This window comes from Protopterus annectens, chromosome 7.part0 (genome assembly GCF_019279795.1).
Source record: "Protopterus annectens isolate FY-2018-M chromosome 7.part0, PAN1.0, whole genome shotgun sequence".
Taxonomy (NCBI): domain Eukaryota; kingdom Metazoa; phylum Chordata; order Ceratodontiformes; family Protopteridae; genus Protopterus; species Protopterus annectens.
This window is the reverse complement of record NC_056739.1, coordinates 787,172,058-787,194,858: the sequence shown is the minus strand read 5'-3', so window position 1 is coordinate 787,194,858 and position 22,801 is coordinate 787,172,058. Positions and strand designations below refer to the sequence as shown.

Sequence of the window (22,801 nt, the reverse complement as noted above, 5' to 3'; positions counted from 1 at the left end):
TTAATGGGGGGGGAGTTGTGGTTTGACCAGGGCGGATAAGTCTATTTAAGTTATTCCAGAATTTACAGGGGTTGTTATGATTTACTAGCTGAAGATTACTATAGTATTTTTTTTGTCAGAGAGTATGTCTTTTTTGGTACTATTTCGCAAAAATCTAAAGGTCTAAAAATATGGCATTGAGATGGTATAAAATTTTAGGCAATATGTTCATTTTTATAATTGAGTCTTTTGACAAGGTAGATAGTTTAAGCTTTTCCCATTTATTAATATTCTCAACTATATTTGACCACGTTTTACCAATATTATTATTAAACATTTCTGCTTGTGTATTTATAAAATTTATACCTAAATACGTCAGGGTGTATTGCACTTTAATATTAGTCTCTGGAAGTAAAATTCTTTATGTCCCAGTGGGTTAATTGGATATATGATTAATTTCTTGGGATTAATTTCGTAATTGGATACCTTGGAAAGTTTTTCTATGGACATTAAGATTTTTATTTAAATCAGTATTGGAGTATTGAAAGTAAATATTGAGATAATCTGCAAATACTGTGTATTTAACTTGAGTGTTAGAGACAGAAATAAGATGATGGTATGTTCTCTGTGTAATTTGCAGTAGTAATGTTTCTATGTACAAATTAAACAGGTTTGGTGAGAGTGGGCACCCCTGTCTAGTGCCGTTAACTGTTTCTATTGGTTTAGAAGTTTTCTTATTAATATAAAGAGTTGTAGTTGCCTTAGTATATAGTGTTTTGATCATCTTTATGTATTCCTTTGCGATCCAAATTGATCTTGTATAAACAGTAGGAAATTCTGATTTACTCTGTCAAAGGCTTTTGTTGCGTCAACTGATAATGCATACTTCGGGGATTTGTCCTTAGCACATAAATGGGTTAAAGCATCTATAGTTAATGTGTTGTCTTTTACTTGTCTATGACTCATAAAACCAAGCTATTTTGGTGATATTATGACTGGGGCTACTTTTTGTATTCTTTGCACTAAAATTGTTGAAAATATCTTGATGTCCAAATTAATCAAAGCTATTGTCCTATAATTTGGGATAAGCATGGTTTTGGAGTTATTGATATAGAAGTCTGACATCCCAACTTTTATAATATAGTTGTATAGTTTTAAAAGTATTGGTGTTACTTGAGGATTAAAATGTTTATAAAATTCTGCAACATATCCATCAGGGCCCGGAGCTTTCCCAGGTTTTACTTTGTCAATAGCCCTGCTTATTTCATCTTCTGTCAGTGGGCTTTTAGGATTATTAGCTTGAGAATCACTAATATTAGGGAATTCTAAGTTATTTGCAAAGGTTTGGAATAGGTTCTCATTAATATGCTCTTGTGGGCCGTAAATGTTTTGAAATATTTCTTAAAAAAACCCTACTATTTCCATATCAGAGTTATATATCTTGTGTTTAAATTTTATTTCTTGTATTTTACAGTTGAGGTTCTTTATGTTGATATGTCTTGCTAACATTTTTGAAGGTGTTTGCGCCCATTCTGCATATTTATGTAGCATTCTGAGTTCTGTAAATGTAAATTGTGTTATAATCTCATTTAATTGTTTCTGTAGGCTTGCTATTTGCTTCTCAATAGTAGGAGTTCCATTTCTTTGTAGCTCAATTTCAAGATGTCTTAGCTTATTTTCTAATTGCTCTATATTTTCTCTTCTTTGTTTTTTGAAATATGATGCTTTTTGGATGAGGGTACCCCTAGCCGTAACTTTAAAGGCTGCCCATTGAATGTCCAGAGGAATATCATCACTCAAAAAACCTTCATTTAGATGTATTAGAGAATTTATAATCTCTTGTTCCACTTCTTTATTTTTCAACAAATTTGTGTTTAATGTCCAGTTTGCTGTGTGTATATTATTTCCAATTTTATTTTGTGTTATTTTTAGATTTATTTTAGAGTGGTCTGATAGTGATCTCGGTTCTGATTTATAGCTCACATCATAATGAACAAAGCCTTGAGAGATCAAAAATATGTCAATCCTAGACCAGGATTTATGGTATGGGGAAAAGTAAGTGTATCTGGTACTTAGACTGTCTTTGTTGTTGAGTTCAAATGGATCAATTAAGTTGAAGTCTTCAATTGGATCTGATAGGAATGCTGTGGCTTGGAGAGGTTAAGTATGATTTTTATTCGACCTATCTTTTAGTGGATTAATTGTTATATTTCAGTCCCCGCCAATTATAATCAGATGATTTGGGTGCTTATTTAGTAAATTATAGATTTCAATTAAGAAATTGAGCTGATAGTTGCATGGGCTATAAACATTACACAATAATACAGGATTTTTGTGTGTTAGCCATAAGCATGTAAAATAGCACCATCTTCCTTTATCATCATAGTTATAATTAATGATGTTTCCTTCAAAAGATTTCTTAATAATTATAGCTGTGCCTCTTGATGAGGTACTGTCCCCAGCTGCTATTATTTTCTGACTCCATTTAGAGTTTTTTTCTGTACCCTTGTAATGGACAGAGTCTTGAAGACCCAAAACTGCTATGATGCCATTTACCAAGATGATGCTATTATATATTCTGAAGACTGGGACTCACATCAAGCTGAGGCAGAGGCTGTTTTAGACTCCCTAAAGCAAGACAAACTAACTGTGAATGCTTCATGCAAGTTAGGCATGAGTGAGGCGAAATACCCTGGGTACGTCATTGGGAAAGAAATTGTTAATCTCCCCAATAAAGTAAACACAGTAAGAAAATCGCCTATTCCATAAAAGAAAAATCAAGTCAGGGCATTTTTACTATTTGGCTAGAGTGTATTATAAGAAGTTAATATCACATTTTACAATCACAGTATCTCCCAAACAAACTAGACCAAGGAAAATATGCCTCTCTAAATAAAGCATTTAGAAGAAGCTAACAATACCTTTAGTCACTCAGAAGAAGCATTACGCTCAGGGCCTGTATTAACATGTTCTGCCTTTATTGAAGGATTTATACTGTATATGAATACCTAACAAGTGGGTTTAGGAGCAGTGCTGTCACAAACTTTGAATGGAGAGGAACATCAAATCTGTTTTTGCAGTCAAAAACTAAACACAACTGAGGGTATGTATTCTGTGATGGAGAGAATCTGCCTCAAGCTTTGCTGTGTGCATTATACACTAGAAGGATTTGCACCTCTTACTGTTATCAATCAAATGAGTAAAATGGTACGCCCAGTCTCTCAAACCTTGTTATGAAGGGCTTTAGGACATTTTACTTTTATTTTGAATAAAAAAAAATGAAAATGTTTATTATTTGTCCAACTATTAAATACCTTTACATCATACTCTATTTCAAAATAGTGTCCTGTAAATTAATGAGGAAGAAATGTGAACTTTAAGAAAATATTGGGGAGATGGTAGAGGTAGCAGGAGTATAAATACAGTACAGAGTACAAACAGTGTGCAATTCTAATATGTTTCACTATGAATTACACTGCGCACTAACCCATACAGTGCATGTAGTGTGAATGATAGGAAAAGGTAAACCATGGCTAATGAAAGCTCTGAGCAAGTGGGGACTGCACTAGAGACTGGGAAATTGGGGCATCAGAAAATGCAAGAGAACCAGAGAATGGTCAGTACTGGGTCCATTTTACCTAAGACTGGCTTTGTTCATCTTTACTGAGAAGTGCAAGTGAAAGCAAGTCCTATGGGAGTATATGCCCTGTCTGTGTTTAGTTAATACCCTAGCATTTTCCTGTTCAGCTTCCACAAGAAGGGCTTTTTATGTGCCTGTTCGCTATTACCTCTGACAAAGTCTGTTTATCCAACTTGTAAACATATGCCTTATTTATATAGGTCTAACTATATGACTCTGCTAAGTTCATGCACTAAATGGTGACAGTTGCTGAATTATTTATTGGGTCTATTTATGCAGTTGTAGTTGCTTACTTAATTAGTTTTGCCTTCTATTCTTTTCTTAGTTTTACTTGGCCAACTTTTCAGTTGATTGCAGCCTCCTAGAACACACTGGCCTAGACTATTTAAATGCAGTGAAAGGCCAGATAATTGCACACACGCATGATGAAACGGTTTGCATGACTGAAAAGGATCCAAACAAGGTAAGCACAGAACTGTTTGTAGGCTGGATAACTTGGTGCCTGTCTGGAGTGTTACTCTCCTCTGGAGATCTTGATTGGTGGGACAGGTGTGACAGGCATCATTCCTTCACAGGGAACTCATCACGGTCTGTGTTCCTATCACTGCTTTACATAGCAATTTACCCAGCTCCAATCCTTCTGTTCCTAGTCATATGGTAGCATAAATCATACCCTGATCTCATCCCACCAACAGTAAATCTGCTCTCTTGCAACTGGAAGTAATTTTTTCCTGTAACTTGCCCTCCACAAGGGCATCTCTCACCTGCTTAGTCTGCACAAACATACAGACCTTTCAAAAGGGTATTTTGCTGCTGCTTAAGCCTCTGAGTTTCTTTGCCTTTTCCTCTGTCATGCTGTGATCTCTGCTTTCTTTCTATGTCCCCTGCTGCATCCTCTGTACTGTTTTCTCCTCATCTTCCCAATACCCTGAGCTGGTTATCAAGCTGAAGAAACTGTATGATGAGAATGTGCCATGGTATGCCATTGCAACATATGTTATCTCCAGCTTCTGCTGCTCAAAAAGCAAATGTATACCTGACTTTCATATGTATAGGAAGACACAGAATGAGTAAAACTCAAGAGACCCTGCAGTTATCATCATGAAGTCCTCAGAATAATAGTGTCCTCCAGTCAGTTTCACCTGAGACAGATTATTTTCTTTATAATTTAAATAGCAGTGCATGTTAAATCAAATGTCACTTGACATCACATAGTTTATGCACATTGTGTTTCCTTCCCTGAGTGATTCATAAGTTACTGAGGTGAACAGACTCATGGGCAATATTTCCCAGACAGTTAACCTCAACCAACCTTTAATCAGCTTCTGTACAGGATGCATTACTCTCCTCAACATTTTCATGTTTTCTTGGAGCTGCTAATTACAGACGAGGATAACATAGGACTCTGGTTCAAGTACAGCTGCAGTCAACTCCTACTTATCTATTTGTTTCATAGTGCTGGAAGAAGCCTAGCAACACAAAGAAATATGAAACACTAAAACAAAATATATGACATTTGTACAAACTGAAGGGCAAAACATCTTCTCTAAGTACCCCCCTAAGAATCTTGAATGACACACTGGGTAGCCAACTCTTGTTCAAGCTGATGTTTACCACTCATGAATGAAAGAGAGAAATCAGAAGCTGATGTGCAATAGTACTCCCATTCTGTCTGACTGAATGGATGAACAGCCTTGTGGAACCTTCTCTGGTACAGTCTGCAAGGACAGAAGGACTGCTGTCATGTCCAGAATACTGATGTGTAACTTAGATTCCTGAAGGTACCACAACACCTGCATTGTGTGACCCACAAAGTGTCCACCCATGCCAGAGCTGATGCATAGGTGGACAATGTCGCTGAGAGAGAAGGCAGAACAGAAGACTGCCTAATAGAAAGTTAGTAAGAAAGGTCAACCATTTTAGATAGTTCCTGCAGCTTCAGAAATTTTGATTGGATTCTCCAGTGGATCCTCTTTTCATGACCACTGTACCCACAAAGTCCAATACAAAACTCTCATTTGGGATCTGACATGAGGTACTATGAAAACTGACAGTGGCATGAGCTGAAGGCCAGCAGGAGGAGAGAGAACTGACAGAAACACATGGGTCACTAATAAGATTCACGAAGTTTGGCAAGGAGTAAAAATGTCCAGAAAATCTTGCTAGATAGGAACAACTCATGAGATTCAAGATTTAAGATGGTAGGAGGTTGGAAATGGTAATGTTTACATAGACCGCCAACGAGTGAAAGATGTGGAGCAGAGCTTCTCTTTGCCTGCTGAGATTGCCTCTGTTGTCAGACATTATAAGCCAGACATTTAAACAGGAAAATCACTTTTGTCTCTTGCAGTGACTATAGGTGACTACTACTAAGATGGACTTTGTGAACACATCTGGAACTGATGTAAAACCAAAGAAGCTTGTAAAACTGATAGTTACTGACTCTTTCTCAGAACCTCGGGAAACTTCTAAAACTCTTCATGATCATGAGTAGGAAAGTACATGAGAAGCTCCAAAGAGCACATTTAATGTCCTCCCAACAGGGGAGGACCGACTGACTGAAGGGTTATCATGCAGATCGCTTCTGGGTTGAAGACATTTAGGCCACTCGGGTTCAAAATGGGACTGAAGTTACCTAGCTTTTTAATATTAAAATGAATCTAGAATAGTGTTGGAGTCCATAATGGTTTTGTGAAACCTCCTAATTAGTTCTTTTCTTAAGTAATTCTGCACTTCTTCTTTGCCTGCTTCTTTGGATGTGAGGGACAACTGGCAATAGTAGCAACTGGGTGAGAGTGGAGAAGAGAATTTGAGATGATAGCCTTGGGCCATAACATTTCTTGTCCATGAACTGATGATTCCATCACAGTACTATGTCTATGATGAGGTAGCTACTGTCATGGCAACATGCTGTGATGAAATAGGGCAATGAGAATTCTCAAGGAATGTTATATATGGCTACACATAACTACTCGATTTTCATAAGTTCATAGGTAAGAACTAGGCTAGTTGCCCTTGCTGGCTATTTTAAGCCTAGCCAGTTTCCCTTCTTGGGCTTGAAATAACCTACCCCATTTGGTTATAAATTTGCTTTACCCATCCCATGGTTGATAATTATATACTACCCCTAATGATTATAACTGGGATCATAACATAGATAATTTGAGGGAGCCCATGCACCAAGTATTTAAGCACTGCCAATGTCTATTAGCAGTGTAGAGGGCAGTCCTCTGGGTAAATTTTCTGTTTTCCATCTATAGATCTAAGTTGCACTTGTATATGGACAGGGATGAACTTTATTTTATGTGAATGAGGAGTCTGTTACACAGCATCAGTATCCTCTGTGAGATATCCCTGTCCCTGTAAACTGTTCTATTGATGTTGCAAAAGTAGTTTACACCCTAAGACCATGTATTTCTGATGCCATTTGACTAGCTGATGCGCAGTAAATCGATCTTTTAGTAAGGTATCCCTGTGATCATTCCAGTTGTTGCATATGTCTGGACAGATACATGCCAAAGGAGGCATTACAGTCAATGACTGGCCTAATGAAGGCTGAATAAAGCAGAACAATGACATCCCTAGATCTAGACACAATCCCTTTCTTTATAAGCTGTGCAATGCAGAAGGACTTTCTTGGTCAAAGGTTAGGTCATTTTCCCTATAAGTTTACAAATCCCAAATAAATGGGTTAACTCTTATGGGTGTATCGTCAGTGTATACATTTTCTTGTAATTTTTAAATACAATGTAGAGGAATAAAGAAATGAGATATTCAGAAATTAAAGAAGGTTTGGATTTTGCCCACTCAGCATTCCTGAAGCAGTTTCAGCTACTTCTTACCTTAAATTGTTTCTCATATTCCATCTTCTGCCTCACTAAATCAGCAACATCTTGCTCAACAGACTTAAGCCTGCAAAATGAAGCCACTCGGTCAGCTTTCTGTCCACACAAACATTAAACAACATGCAGTACAGTCTTGAGTATTACAAAGCAGCAGATACTAAAATGTTCATCAAACTCTCAGGTGTCCAAATACAATATAAATGCCTTCTTAAAATCTCTTATGCAAGCGAACAGAGGAATCTTGAGTTTGATGTACTACTTGTAGAAAAAAGCAAAACAAAGGTGCCTTGCTGCCATGTTTCCAAAATTAATAGTACAAAGAGGTGATGCAATGATCCTGGAGAATGTTTGGGATGATCTGCATTAGTCAATGGCACAAAGTTAGTCGATGGCATCATCTCAATCAATGAATCAATCAGTCAGTCAATCAATATCTATAAGGTACCTTCAATGTTCAAAGTTCAATGTGCTGAGGCCCTAATTAAGGCCACATAGGAATTTGGCACATAGAAAAAAAAATAACCAAAAGAACTGGCACCTTAGCTACTTGCCTTCATAAAGTCATAAAGGCTTTGATTATACATCACAGCACTATATGCTCATGGAAAATCTCAGGAATCAATTAAATGATTTTTTTCTATGGCTTTCATAATAAATTAATAAATTAATATTTTTATCTGCTTGCTAAGAACTGCAATAAATATTTCATAATCAATTCAGTATTAAGTCATTTGTGCTATAAAGTTTCTAAAATGAATATAAGCCATGCCTCCTTTTTAAGGTATATTAGAATATAGCTCGGCATTATGACAGTCATACAAAAAAAAATAATTTGTCAGTAGAGGCATGTGTATAGTTGAAATGGGTGGCTACTGAGCTTGTCCATGAAATATTTCTAATGACCCTCAAATGCTCTAAACATGCACTCTAACTAGGTGTATCATCTGGTCAATGTGAACAATTCACAGGGGGATTTAAGGACATACACTACTGCCTTTTGAAGACAGCCCCAAATCTGAGCTGCTTTAAAATGGTGCCCTCTCACAATATGCATGAGGCCGTGGTTCAAAGATCTGCAGAGCATGCAGCCTTTGCATCCTTAAACAATAACAGTATCACCAATTTCCTTAAATAACATCCCCAAATGCACCATACAATCCATGATACTACAATAACGTCTAGATGAGATTTTCAAACTTCTTGCAAGTAAGCTTTGCTACATATATCAGCTACATGCATACATTTACCTAGTTTATAGTGAACCTCTAAAACATATTCTGCAAGCTCAGCAACATTCCCTATAGACTTGTGGATGCTTTAAGGAGAATTGTCTTGAAAATGCATTGCAGAGGCTCATTATATGACTGTACTGAAACTATGTTGCCATAACCGTAATCATGAGGCTTTTGACAACCAAACACTATTGCTAGCATTTCTTTCTCTATCTGCATTATCATGTCAGGGCGCCCATCAAAGTCCTTGAGCACTTTGTTAGTAGTTTACCTTTCTGCAGTAATACTGTTACAACCTCTTTTTCATTAGTGTCCATCTGAAATATTAAGCAAACAGTAAAGCCTATGAGGGTGGGCATTAACGGGAAAATAATGGACTGGTCAGGAGTGTTGTGAGGCCTGATATTGCAGATGGAAGACCTCTCCACCCCTGAAAGATTGGTTATTTCCCCTCTAATGCCCAGCCTTAAAGGCATTATTGCCCTAAGATAACGGGGCTCTATATTACCTAATCGAAATGGCTAAACATCGAATGCCATTTCATCGACCACCAAACATCGAACTACCATTTATGCGAATGCCAATTCAGCGATTTATTTTTTTCCTAGGGAAAAATTGTTTGGCCATCATCCAGAAATTTTCCTTTTCCCTACTGAGGTGCGATCTCGGAGTTGGTATATTTAGTTAGGGGGGGTGGGGGGCAAAGCCCCCCACTTTGCAATGTTTGAAGTGGCTTGTCATTTCTGGTTGGCCAAGCAATTTTTTCCCTAGGAAAAAAAATCACTGAACTGGCCCATCGCATAAATGGTAGTTCGATGTTTAGTGGTCGAAGAAATGGCGTTCAATGTTTAGCAGTTTCGATTAGGTAATATAGACCCAATAATGGGAAATGGGTTAAATTGTTTTATATTTGTTTTTTATATTTTGACACAAAATGGTTCATTCACCTAATGTTTCAAAGTTATTGTAGTATATGCAATTGCAGGTAATGTTTTATACCTAAAATAAGAGACATACAAGTCTTTAATGTCTACACACACACACACACACACACACACACACACACACACACACACACACACACACACACACATATACATACACAGGCACACACGGAAAAACACACACAAAGACTCATGCATATACACACAGAATACACACATGAGAGAGCATGCACGCGGAAACACAGACACATTCACACATATATACGCATGAATACACACACAAACAGGCACACACAGAAACACACACAAACACGTGAGTGCATACAGGCACATACACGCGCACATGGAAACAGAGACAGACTCACACAGAAACACACACGTAAACAGGCGAGTGCATACACACACAAAGACTCACACAAACACAAAAACATACAGCAATTGCAGCCACTTTCTTGACCGAGTGAACCTCTGATATCTCATTGTGACCAACAAAAGAAAAAAAATCATACAGTACAAGACACTACAACCCAATATCTCTAAACCGTCAATCATTTTGCAGTACATTTCTGATTTTGCCTCAAATTTTTGCACTGTCATTTGAAAACGTTTGATTTTCCTGGTAATTTACTGAGGATTACAGTCACTAAACCCAGACATTAGCATTAAATGCTTCTTATTGTTCAGAAAAATGTTTGTTGATGTAAAACTGCTTTATATATGTGCTTTCTAAGAGAATTAGGGTTACGTTTTAAAACTGCTGCTGATTTTTAGATCTTTGTCTTCCCATTACTGTTGCCTTTGTTCCAAATTCTTGAGCAAAGAAGTTATGAGGTATGCACTTTTTGTCGTTCCCCCCCACACACACACACATTTACTTTTCCCCATGGCTGCTAAACATGGCTTTTTAAGTCTTAATTAGTAAAGGGAAAGGAAAATGACGTGTTTGTAACTGTTACTTTTGCTAGACGAGTAGTGTTTTTACTTTCTTTTTATATACTTTCTTTTATTTTATGCTTGCTAAAACCAAAGCCATGTTTAGCATGTACAAACAGATTGTAGCTGTTTGTTTTTTTTCCATCCATGCTTCACAGCAGCTTAATAGGTGTCAGACTTGTTTTTTACCAGGCGATAGCTGTACTTTAATATCCTGCAGCTCCTCTGATTTTAGTTTTGACCTCTTCATTCAAACTTCCCCTCTCCTCAACCACCATACACAGCTGTTAAATATCATATAACTTCAGAGTAGGAGCCTCGGTAACCAGGCTTTAACATTAGCATCACAAAGCTTCTGTGTTGTTCCAGCAACCAGAAACATGCAACATCATTCTGTAACAGTTTATTAAGTGGCAGTCTTAAATCTGACAAGTATGGAATGAGCTAGGAAAGATACTGTACCATATGAAAGAATCATGTAAGGTATGACTTCTCACTGCTTTTTGTATATTCACTATAGCAATGACTTTCAGAATCCATTTTCAGACCATCAGGAGACAGACAAAACATGACACATTTATTTAATATTTTTTCTATATCCTTTTTCTGCCCAACATGCCTGCCCACCATTGAGCTGCTGCCACTAACCGTTCATTCTCCATAGTTAGGGTGAGGGTAATCTATGGCATAGCTGTCATACTGGCAACCATGAGAAGTATTTTAATTTGACTTGACCCTTGACTCATGTGTGCAGCAGCATCACCATTCTATGTCCTCCTCCTGACTTGGGCATCCTCATGGTTCTAGGAACACCAAGTCCATGCCCCTCAGTTCAATGATTAATGGTTGCATGCAAGATTCCTTTTGCATGGCTTACATATGCATTTTTTTTTGCTGCTGCTACATTCACTAAGCATATGAAGGTTGATAATTTAATGTTGTTGTGAATTTCACTGCAATGTATTGGACTGTGCAAGCCAGTAGAGCAATTTTTCTGGGTTTCCCCCTTTTCTTCACTGTGGTGTGACTGTGTTGTTGGTATATATAATTTTGAGGGGGCTTGTCCTCCTGCAAAACCAATTTTTTTTTTGTGTGTGTTTTTTTTAGCTCACCATTTTTGGCATGTGACGTGTGATAAACAGTGAGCCGAAAACCCTTGCTTTGCATTCACATAGCAGAAATCTATCTCTTGCACAGGAGCAAGTTGGCTAATGGGGAACCACCAATACCCTTCCCTCCAGGATGGATGAACTGACATAAGTTGCTCACCCCCATCTTCCGCTGCTCATGTCTTCCAGCACGTGCTATTCAAACTCTGGTCATATGGGTCATAGTTAGATCTTTATCTCTCTTCTCTCTATACCACAAATCCAGGAAATTCTTTAGTTTATTTATTTTTTTGTTTCCCACCATAATTGACATCTGGCTACTCTAATGCCATATGCCACGTTGTCCCATCCTCGTGGTTCCTTGAGCCATAGCAGCCCCTCCAGTGTAATCCACACTAAGAGGGTCTTTTTCTAGGAACAACCATATGCATGGGGTGGCCAATTCCCCTATGTAAAGGTTCAAATATATGGGCCACCAAGTTTCAAGACAGCCAAGAGACCAGGGGAGAAGCTGCCATACTACTGTCTGAGGGCATTGTTTTTCTTTTAAGCCCAACCTCCCTCTGATGTGCAGGGTTGATGCCTTCAGGTGGGTATGCACTGTTGCTATAAGGACAAAGATCTCAGCTGTGTGATGACATGTCCCTCTGTGCCTGCCAAGCTACAGCAGCAATGGCCACTGTTTCATCCCTTGTATCACCATTAGTGTGCACACACCGCCCCCTGTGCACCCCTTCCCCTTCAGCCTTATTATTGCTTTTACAGCCATTCAGCTCCAACTGGCACATTAAGCCACTAGTCAAACTCAGAAGCTGGTCACTTATGTCATAGTCACAGATTTATCCCACTATGTCATGAGGCTGTCAAGACGGGCATTTATTTACTAGCATTTACACAAATGTGATACTTATTTCTAGTCAGTTTTAAGATTTTCTTACCTTTGCCTTTCAAGTAACTGGATAAACTGAATATCATGCTCTTGCTTGGGTAGCTCCTCACATTAGAAAAGTAACTATTATGGTAACAACACCTTCCAAGCATTTACTGATTTCACCTACTACTGTCTGAAACATTAGTGCAGCTGATGACACGCCAAGAGGCAATCTCAGAAGCCTGTGTCTACCCAGAGGGTGTTAAATATGCAAAACATTCATCTAGCTATATCCAGCCTAATTTGTTAAAACCCTTAAGTTACATTCAGTACAGAAAAAAACTTGCTCTCAACAACTTCACCAATAGCTCAAACTGGATAGTGTTCCAATTAAATCCATTTAAGTACGAGGGTCTGTTCTAAGATTGACTTGCCTCACTGCTTTCACTGTGCTTGTAAGACTGTGGTACTAAGCTAAGAGGAGAGTGCCTATTTTCAGAAGAAATATTTAAAAACTGCACAAAACTTGTAATTATTTATAGTAAAGTATGCATCAAGTAGAAACGTTCAAAGCAGTATCAGAATCACGTAGCTGCTTTTCTGTAAAATATACCAGATGAGTGGAGAATAAGCATTCTAATATCAGCGTACAAGAATGAAGGGGACAATCACAACTGTGGGTAGTACAGAGGTATCAAACTTCTGTCATACTGCATGAAAGACAGCAAAAGTGCACGATAAACAAATATGCAGAGTAGTTGAAAATAAGATTTCATATGAGCAATTTTGATTCAGATCAGGATGCAGCACAACCAGATGTTTGCAGTGAGATGGATAGTAGAGAGGATGCTGGATTTGAGGAAATACTCCAGTTGGGCATTGCTAGATTTGGAGAAAACATCTGACAAGGTCGCCAGAATTTGGGCAATCCTGCAATACTTCAAAGTACCTAAAACACTCGTAGAATTAATCCATGATATGTACGAGGACCTAAAGACACATATATGGAGCGTTTGGATCCAGAGTGGGTCTCAGTGGGCATGGGTGTGCATCAGGGTTCAGCTCTGAGCTCAGTTTGGTACATTCTGGTGATGGACTACAGGAGTAAACAGGTCAGAGGGGGCAAATCAACAAAGCAAACTTATGCAGATGATGTGACTCTGGAAACTAATGTCAACGAATGACAGGGGGTTGGAATAAAGAACTGAAGGGACTTGGGATGAAATGGAGTACAGACAACACAGTTGTCACGGCAGCAAATGGGGTGTCAGAAGAGGCTGAAAACGGGAGACAAAAAAAAATAGAACAGGTTAACACCTTCAATTCTCTGGCAGGAGTGTCTGAGAGGAAAGGAAGTTTGAATGAAGAGGTCAAAACTAGAATAAGATGTACTACAGCCAACTGCAATCCTAAATTGGCTAGAATTATCCCACCAGCTAAATTATACCCACCTTTTCTTAACATATAAAATTATATATAAATTCACTTCCTGCCCAGATATTATTACAATTTTCTACCACTACTTCCTAAATCATCACTTTCAATCTTCTGACAAAATCTACTTCATATTTATATGCCTGATCAAAACTGCAATCAAAGACTGTATTCACACAGTGTAGAGAAAGTGTGGAATATAGTCTCTGCAACTTAGAAGCATAGCTGGCTCAACCAGTGCCCACACCCTCAGCTCTTCAATTGAAGAGCAAAAAAAAAGACTTCTGCAAAACTGCAGGATGCCATGCCAGTTGCTGGCTTCCTGCAGACAGTACCTAGTCCATGAGCCCCCATCCCCAGCTCTTCAGGTAAAGAACAAAAAAGTCTGCTCCTTCCCCCGGCACACCAACCAGGTGATTAGATACACACACCCTCCCCTCTCTACCTGCCCCAAGCAATCAGGTCTCATTTCTACATCATGACCTTGACTTTTTCCTATCATTTTATTAAAAAAGAAAAAAAAATGCTTTTCCTCTCATGCTGTGGCAAACTGCTTGCTACATTGGTTGCTATATTTATACCCCACACAGACTGCTACACCACTCAGATTTCAACTACAAAAAATATGTCTTTTTTAACCTATAGCAAACTACTTGCAGCACAAACAACCTGATGTTTGCAGTGAGATGGATTGTGGAAAACATGCTGGAAACATGAGGAAAGACTCCAAATGGACATTGCTAGACTTGGAGAAAACATCTGACAAAGTCCCAAGAATTTGGGCAATCCTGCGATAATTCAAAGTACCTACAACACTAGTAGAATTAATACAGGGTGTGTACAAGGACCTAAAGACTCAAGTATGAATACTGTTTGCTACAGTTTAGACCAAATACAGAATGCTACAGTGCTCAGGATTGTCTGCAAATGCAATACTGGCTTTTAAGAGCAATTGGGATTGTCCAATTGTGCCCACAAGACTTTGCTCCTGGGACATTTGCCCCCTTCACCCCACCCTGACTACTGCTGCAACCATTCAATGCAATACATAACATTTATTTATTTAAGCTACAACTAAAAAACGTTCCCCTCAAACTCCTGGTTTTGCACATGCTGCTCGCCTGGCTAATAATTTCAACACTTACTTCTCTAATACTTATATACACCCTAACTCTCCTTATCCTTGTTTTTATTTCTCTTACTCTTAATCTTGCTTTGCCTATTTATTTCTCCTGTCTCCCATATCTACTTCACTTACCATCTCTAACAAAAACTTTTTCTAATTCTCCCCTCACTTCCTCTCCTCCTCCTTATCCACTGTTTGAATGTTCTACTCTGACATTTGCCTTACGAGTGAATAATAAATTCTCTCATTTACAACACATAAAGATGTTTCAGTGTTACATGATACCATATTTATTTTGTTTCACTGATGGTATATGTATATTAATATTTGTATTAATCTACAAATTTATAGTATATTGTAATACAGTGTCAGTTTTTACCAAGGAATATGTATATTCTGTTATATTTGTGAAGGTTTTCTCCCTGGGCCTCTGCTGAAAATGGATGCAATTATCCAGTCAGATTGTGTTGTAAATGGAGCTTTTAAGATGGCTGTATACTGATCAACAGATTAATTCCAGCTCTTCCAGTGTAAGAAAAGAAAATAAGAAACAATGGCCAGTGATATTGTCAACTTGAGTAAAATTCAGTTACTGGCTAGTAAGTACATTGCCTGGATGCCAGAAAAGAAGAAATTCAGAGAACATGAAAGAAAATCAGTCAGAAAATGTGAAGAATCCTGCAGCTGTTTATCAAAAAGCAGTTCATGCTCCAGTTTTTGTACAAGTGATGGCTGTCAATAATTTAGAGGAAAAAAATAAAATGTGTTCAGAGTTGATTAAAACAAATGAAAAACTGAGAGTGTATCAACTCAAACAATAGCCTGGAAAAATGAAAGAAGCTTTAAAAAGCTATTCAGAGAAACTGAAAAAAACTGAAAATATCTGAGGTCAAAATGAAGAAAAGGCTGGCTGAGTATGCAACTGCTCAAAAAAAGATGTTTCAAAAAATGGTAGAGTTAGAGTGCAGAGCATACCAGGAAAACCTGAGATATTATGCCGTACCAGAGAAATCGGAAGGAACAGACTGTATTAATTTTATGAAAGAACAAATAAGTAAATGGACTGGTATTCCACAGCAAGATTTGTTAACTAAAAGGACACATTGTGTGTATGTTCCAAACCTGGGCATGAGAAAGCAGCCAAGCCCTGTATTAGTAAAGATGCAATCATACCAGCAGAAAGAGTTGATCCTGACAAAACTGTGGCAGAAGGGCAAAACATTAGAAATTACAGACAGCAGAGTGTTTGTGGAAAATGATTATTCACTGTACACCAGGCAGCAATCAGGAAATGTTGAGAAGTAAGTGTGAGATTCAAGCCGGTGTATGCAGCTGTCATCCAAATATTTGTTTTTCTCATGGATGATCAAAGTCATTTTTTGACACAGAACTAGCTACGGGGGAATACAAAAGTTTGTCCAACAAGGATGAACTATCAAACAAAATGGGACTCTGCTTCTCATTTTTCTGATGGCAAGACTCAGAGAGAGAGACTCTGCCAGTGAAACAGTTTTTAATGTTCCAAAGGAAAATGCCTGAGACACATTAAAAAGCAAAGGAGAAGAATTGGAAGTACCTTGGACTTGAACTTGGGGTTGAGAGACAGAGATGAACAAGAAGAAGACCATCAAGACTGAAATTATTGAATAAATGCGAGACTATAAAGTATCAATCACAAGTGACTGAGAAAGATTACATTTTTGTTGACTTTGTTGAACTTGTAGGGGGACTGACAGGCATATATCCTACTTCATGTCATTAATGTTTGGAAGGGCACTACTAGGAAAAAAGAAGAGAAGAGGAAGAGTGAGGGAAAAGGTAACTTTAAAAACTTTTTTTTTGTTTTAACAGTAATTCTATAAAACATTTTTGATGTAAATTACATATTATATAGTAAAGTATTTTCAGTTATTGTTGTATGTGATAAATGTACTAAAGTAAACAGGTGTTTTTTTTTTTCTTTTCTCCCTCTCTCTCTCTCCTAGTTTTAAGAAATGTAGGCATTACAATGTAAAAAGAGAAGGAGGACTGGATAAAACATGTACATTTCAATAGGTTGTAATCTAGGACTGTTGGGGTGGGGGATGGGTTGTAAAAGTGCAATGATTGTAACATATGTAGAAGTGAAAATGTTTTATTTTACTTTTGCATATGTGAATGCCTGGATTAATGCTCTTTGCTTAAACTAATGTGAATGAAAATGGGTTTTGAATGAAAGACCACAATGTGATAAATAGTTTTCTTTTAGCAAAAAAAAAAAAAAAAAGAAAGAAAGAAGAGAAAAATAAATGTTCAGTGCCATTTGAGAAATCTAGAGCTGAGGGCAGATCTACATTTTGATCTTATGTTTCCATGGAGTGTTCTTGATATTGTCTACAGTCAAAAATGTAAAATTAAAAGGTACAAGGTCAAGCAGTTCAGTAAAAAAATAAAGTTTGAAATTATTGGACATGTGTATGAGATATTGGCTTTTCTGCTAACTAAATACTTTAATGCATTTACTAAAACAGTGTATAATTTACTTTTATTTAAAGATAGCTAGTGCATATTTTCTTAAGGCTAAAAGTTAATATTTTCTGAAAACATACAAGTTGTTTTTCACTTTTGGGAAGGGAATAAAGACAAGATAAGAATGGGAATTCCAAGATGGCTGCACACTGATCAACAGTTTAACTTCAGTTCACCCAGTCTGGAAAAAAACTGAAAGTCAAGGGCCAGGAACTTGGTAACTTTTAGTAAATTTGGTTACTGGTTATTAAGCACACTGCCTGAATACCAGCAAAGAAGAAACTAAGAGAGACTGAACAGAAATCAATTAGAAAAGATCAAGAGAAAACACTGACTGGGAAGAATCCTGCAGTTGTCTAGCAAAAAGAGGTTCAAGCTCCAGCTTTCACCCAAGACATGACTTACAATAATCTAGAGGAAAAATAAGTTAAATGTGCTCAGAGCTGATTAAAATAAATGGAATACTGAATGATTATATCAACTCAAATAAAAAAGGTTGGAAAATGTAAGAAGCATTAAATCAATATTCAGATGAGCTAATAAACCTGCAAAAATCAGAGGTTGAAATGAAGAAAAGGCTGGCTCAGTATGAGATTGTTCAAAAAGACATGCTTTAAAAATGAAAGAATTAGAGGGCACAGCATGTAGGGAAAACCTGAGATTTCCTGTGTTACCAGTGAAACTAGAGGGAACAGACCCTATTAATTTTATGAAGGCACAAATAAACAACTGGACTGGTATTCCACAGCGGGATTTGTTAAATGAAAGGGCACATCATGTGCATGCTCCAAACCTGGCCATGAGAAAGCAGCCAAGACCTGTATAGTAAAGAAGCAATCCTACCAACAGAAAGAGCTGATCCTGACAAAACTGTCACAAAAGGGCAAAATATTAAAAGTTGGAGACAGCAGAGTGTTTGTGGAAAATGATTATTCACTGTACACCAGGAGAAGAGAAATAGATTTATTTCAGCAATCAGGGAATGTCTAGAGATAGGTGTGAGATTTACGCTGCTGTATCCAACTATCTTCAGAATATTTTTTCCTGGAGGATCAAAGTTATTTTTGATGCAGGACAGGCTAAGGAGGAAATACAACAGTTTGTCCAACAAACAGTGAGCCATCAAGCAGAAGGGGAATCTGTTTCTTATTCTTCTGATAATAAATCACATGGAACAACAATGCCAGTGACCCCTTTCCCAATGTTCCAAACAAAAATGCTTCAGTAACAGAGAAAAGCACAAGACTTGACTAGAAGAATCAGGAGTACCTTGGAATTAAACCAGAGTCTGGAGCTGGGAGATGGAGATGAACAGGAAGAAGAGCAGTAACATAGAAATTACTGAATACATGTGAGATTACAAAGCATCAATCACATTTGTGACATATGGCTGTACAAGAAAAGGTGGAAAGAATGGACTACTGTTGACTTTGTTAAACTTGTGGAGGAACTGAAGTGAATTTGACTTACTTTGTGTCAGTAATGTTTGGAAAGACACTAAAGGGAAGGGAAAAAGAAGGAAAAAGGTAACTGTAAGTAAAGCAAGTTCTATTCTTAACCATATTCCTAAAAAACATTTCATGATATAAATTGCATGTTTTATAGTAAAGCCTTTTTAGTTACTGTTGTATGTTAAAAATACTAAAGTAAACAGGTGCAGTTTTTCTTATATTTCTTCTTTTTTTGGTATTAAGAAATGTAAGCATTACAATGCAATAACAGAAAAAGGTTAGACAAAAGCATGTTTAAGTTATAATCTTGGCTGTAATCTTGGGTAGTTGAGGTGGGTGATGGGCTGTAAAAGTACCAAGATCATAATATATGTTGAGCACATATGTTTTCTCTTACTTTTTCATTGGTGAATATCTGTCTTAAGACCTTGGGCTTAATCTAATAACAAGTTTTAAGTAGAAAGAAGTAAATAAGAGAACAATGAATGTAATGAAAAAGTTTTCCTTTAGCAATAAATGTTTTAGCACATTTTTAGAAGTTGGCAGCTAAGGGCTATGTTTTACTTTTTTCTTACATTCACGTGGAAACAAGCTGATTATAGGGAAATAAAAAAGCCAAAGCACTGCTTTTTTCAAGGCTAAGAGTTAATATTTTTTGAAAGTATGCAAGTAGTTTTTCACATCAGGAAAGAAAGATATAAAAGAACCAACTGTCTATTTGGGACAAGTGTTCATATTAGGAGAGATAAACTTCATTATTTGAAGATGTACATAGTTTTGTGTGTTTGCATTAACCTAACAGGTTATGAGGTACTCTGGGGGTGTGTTTTTTTTTTTTTTTTTTTTTTTTTTTTTTTTGCTTAAGGGTCTTCATTAAAACAAAAAGTCTTGTAAAATGTGACATAGGTTGAAAGGTAAATGTTAAGAAAAAAACTGTATAAAGGTCAGTCTGCCAAAAGTTAGTGGATGCATGCATCACAAAAGCTGGAAATATATATTTTAAAAAGTTGCCATATATAATAGGTGGGAATAATGACTTATCATAATGTTGACACTTTCCATATTATCTTGAAATGTGAATTGTCTCACAGCTAAAGACAAAAAGGAATTCATTTTAACTATAATAATAAAAACAAATTACAAATAGCAATGCTATAGCAAAAGCATTTGGAAACAAAATGAGCAAGTGAATTTGAGAAAGAAAAGATTTCAGGAAGAATATTCAGCAGAATATCAGGGACAAATGAAAACAGAAGTACTTATATTAATTGCTAGATGAGCCCCAGTAGAGATAGAAGAGGAAAATATAATAATGGTAGATTTGTGGTATTAAGGAGCTACTGGCAAGGTAGGTGGGTTATGCTGGCATGTGTTTATATTTCACCTATAACTGTTATTATGCAGTTTAAGGAAATTTTGGGAGAAATAATCATTTTTTCTGTAGGGAATAGTATTTATAGTTGGGGAATGGAATTTAATTTGCAGCAATGAGGATGTATCTGAGGGTCCCAGAAGGGAAAGTATAACAGAAGAGAGCACATTTCTGAAGAACTTTATGAAAATTTTTAGTATGTGCCGCATTTGTGTTGGTACATGAATAAACAAGTCTTCATGGGTTCTGTTTAAGCAACTTTATTCTATGCAAACACATTATTGTAAAGCTTATTTGACTATGACTAAGTAACTTATATACAAACTAACTGTTGTGATTATACATGCTTACACACTGGCTACTGCTTCAAAATGGCACTATGGATTGCACGTGTTTGGAATATATAGGTGCACACACAGCCTTGCTTGCTTTCTTAAAGACATAGCACACACACTACACTCTGATTTACATCCTCCTTCTTTGAGAAATAGATCTTGCAATTTGTCATGAGAAATTTAGCATGCAGGAATCACAAATAATCTAGAGACATGCATTATACAATACTAAGTACACATGTATATGCAATCAAGTCCACATTTCTGTGTATTTCACACTAGGCTTAGAAACTCATCCATATCGTGTGATATAAAATTGAGAATTATTTGCTGGAACAGAATCAGACTTTGGAACACATACTAGTTTGAAAACAATGTCTGACTCAGTCTTTGATTTAGAATCTGCATCACAGATACAATGTTGTGACTGCAATGGTGATGATTCTGGTACAGGAAGAAGATGTCTGCGATTCCTCCTATAATCTACACCCTCGGAGCTTACCCATTAAGAGCTCGGCTTGGCAAAGATGCCTGTTATCTGTCCTATTCAATCAAAACCTTTCATTGTCTGGAATCTTACCGTCTTTCCTTCCCACGGTGAATGAAGTAATCTGCTCAATCTGTCATAACTAGATTTCTGGATATTATGCTTCTTCAACAACTGAGCCCTTATGGTTTTATTGTTCTTAACATTAGGTTTCAACAAACTTGATGAAATAGATAGCGTCATTCTAGTTTGTCTGAAAAGTAATCTTTAAGCAGGTGAGCCAAGAATATTGTCACAAGGTATGTTTCTGAAATTAAGCAAATTGAAGAATACATCAGTATTGTCACACTTTCACTTTTCAAGTAATTTCTTCGTACTCTGTATTGCGCGTTCAGCTAAACCATTGGAGTGAGGATATTCAGGACTTCTAGTAACATGTACAAAGTCCCATTCTCTCGCAAATTTCTGAAACAACTGGCTAGTAAACTGAGTACCATTTCAGAATAAATTTTGTGAGGACTACCATGAACTAAAAAATGACATTTAAGCTTAATGATAATAGCTGTTGAGGTTAAGTCAGGAAGCAGATCATTCTCAAACCAGTTTGACTAAGAGTCTACCAAAACCAAATAGTGTTGGTGGTTATTCCATTCAAAGATATCAGTTGCAAGAGTAAACCAAGGATTTGGATTTAGATGAAGTGGCTCCTTTTGCAAATGTGCTCTGGTACTATTACATATCAAACAAGAAGAAAAACAGTATCAATGTCTTTTGATATAATCAGAATTTGGTTGTCCAAATTCAATGTCTTTTGAGGTATATGCACTTTGCAAATGACTAGATGCAACACACTGAAATGTTCCCAAAATGGTGGCATCTTGCCAGGCAACTCTTTACAGTACAAGAAGCACTCTGTAATGGCAGCAGCCACACCCAGCACAACTTTTCTTCAAAAAAACATGCTTCAATTGAATTACACGAGATAGCTGCACTTTACACCCAGTGAACTCTTTGAAATACATGCACAGTAATAAGCACACACTGTAAGCACTTTTTACACTGATATACTTCAAATAACTTTAGTTATTTTTTTGATACCAAAGTCATAGTTATGCACAAATACAGCACTTTGCCCAACACAGCAGTCACCTTGCTTATTTTTATCTACTGTGCCCCTTTTATTTTTCTTTGTGCTTGTTTAAACCCTTTTCCTTTTTTATGCCCAAGGTACTTTCTTTGTGATTGTTTTACTCTAAACATGCCTAGTTATGCCTTAAACACACTCTTTCTGACTTAAACATGGTTGTTTTATACTTTAACATGCTCATTTCATCAATCACTTTTATCTTAAATATTTTCTTTAGTTAACAAACTTTTTGAACTTTCCACTTGCCTGATAATGCAGTTTATACCCATGTAATGCCTTTTCTGCCTCTTTGCATCGAGTAAATAATTTGTGTTACTTTTCATTACCTTTGATGGCTTCTGGTTATGTTGGCACTGTGTTCTCTTGGTTTTACCTTTGCGGTTGCCTT

General features: G+C 36.9%; 1 protein-coding gene across 1 annotated transcript in view; it reads right to left on the bottom strand.

The window, feature by feature from the left end:
- Positions 1-22,801, bottom strand: part of LOC122806689 (rootletin-like) — a 552,836-nt gene that overhangs the window by 255,684 nt on the left and 274,351 nt on the right. Inside the window, exon 5 of the mRNA XM_044077321.1 lies at positions 7,462-7,531. Within this exon, the coding sequence (XP_043933256.1) occupies positions 7,462-7,531 (70 nt within the window). The remainder of the gene's footprint in view (positions 1-7,461; positions 7,532-22,801) is intronic.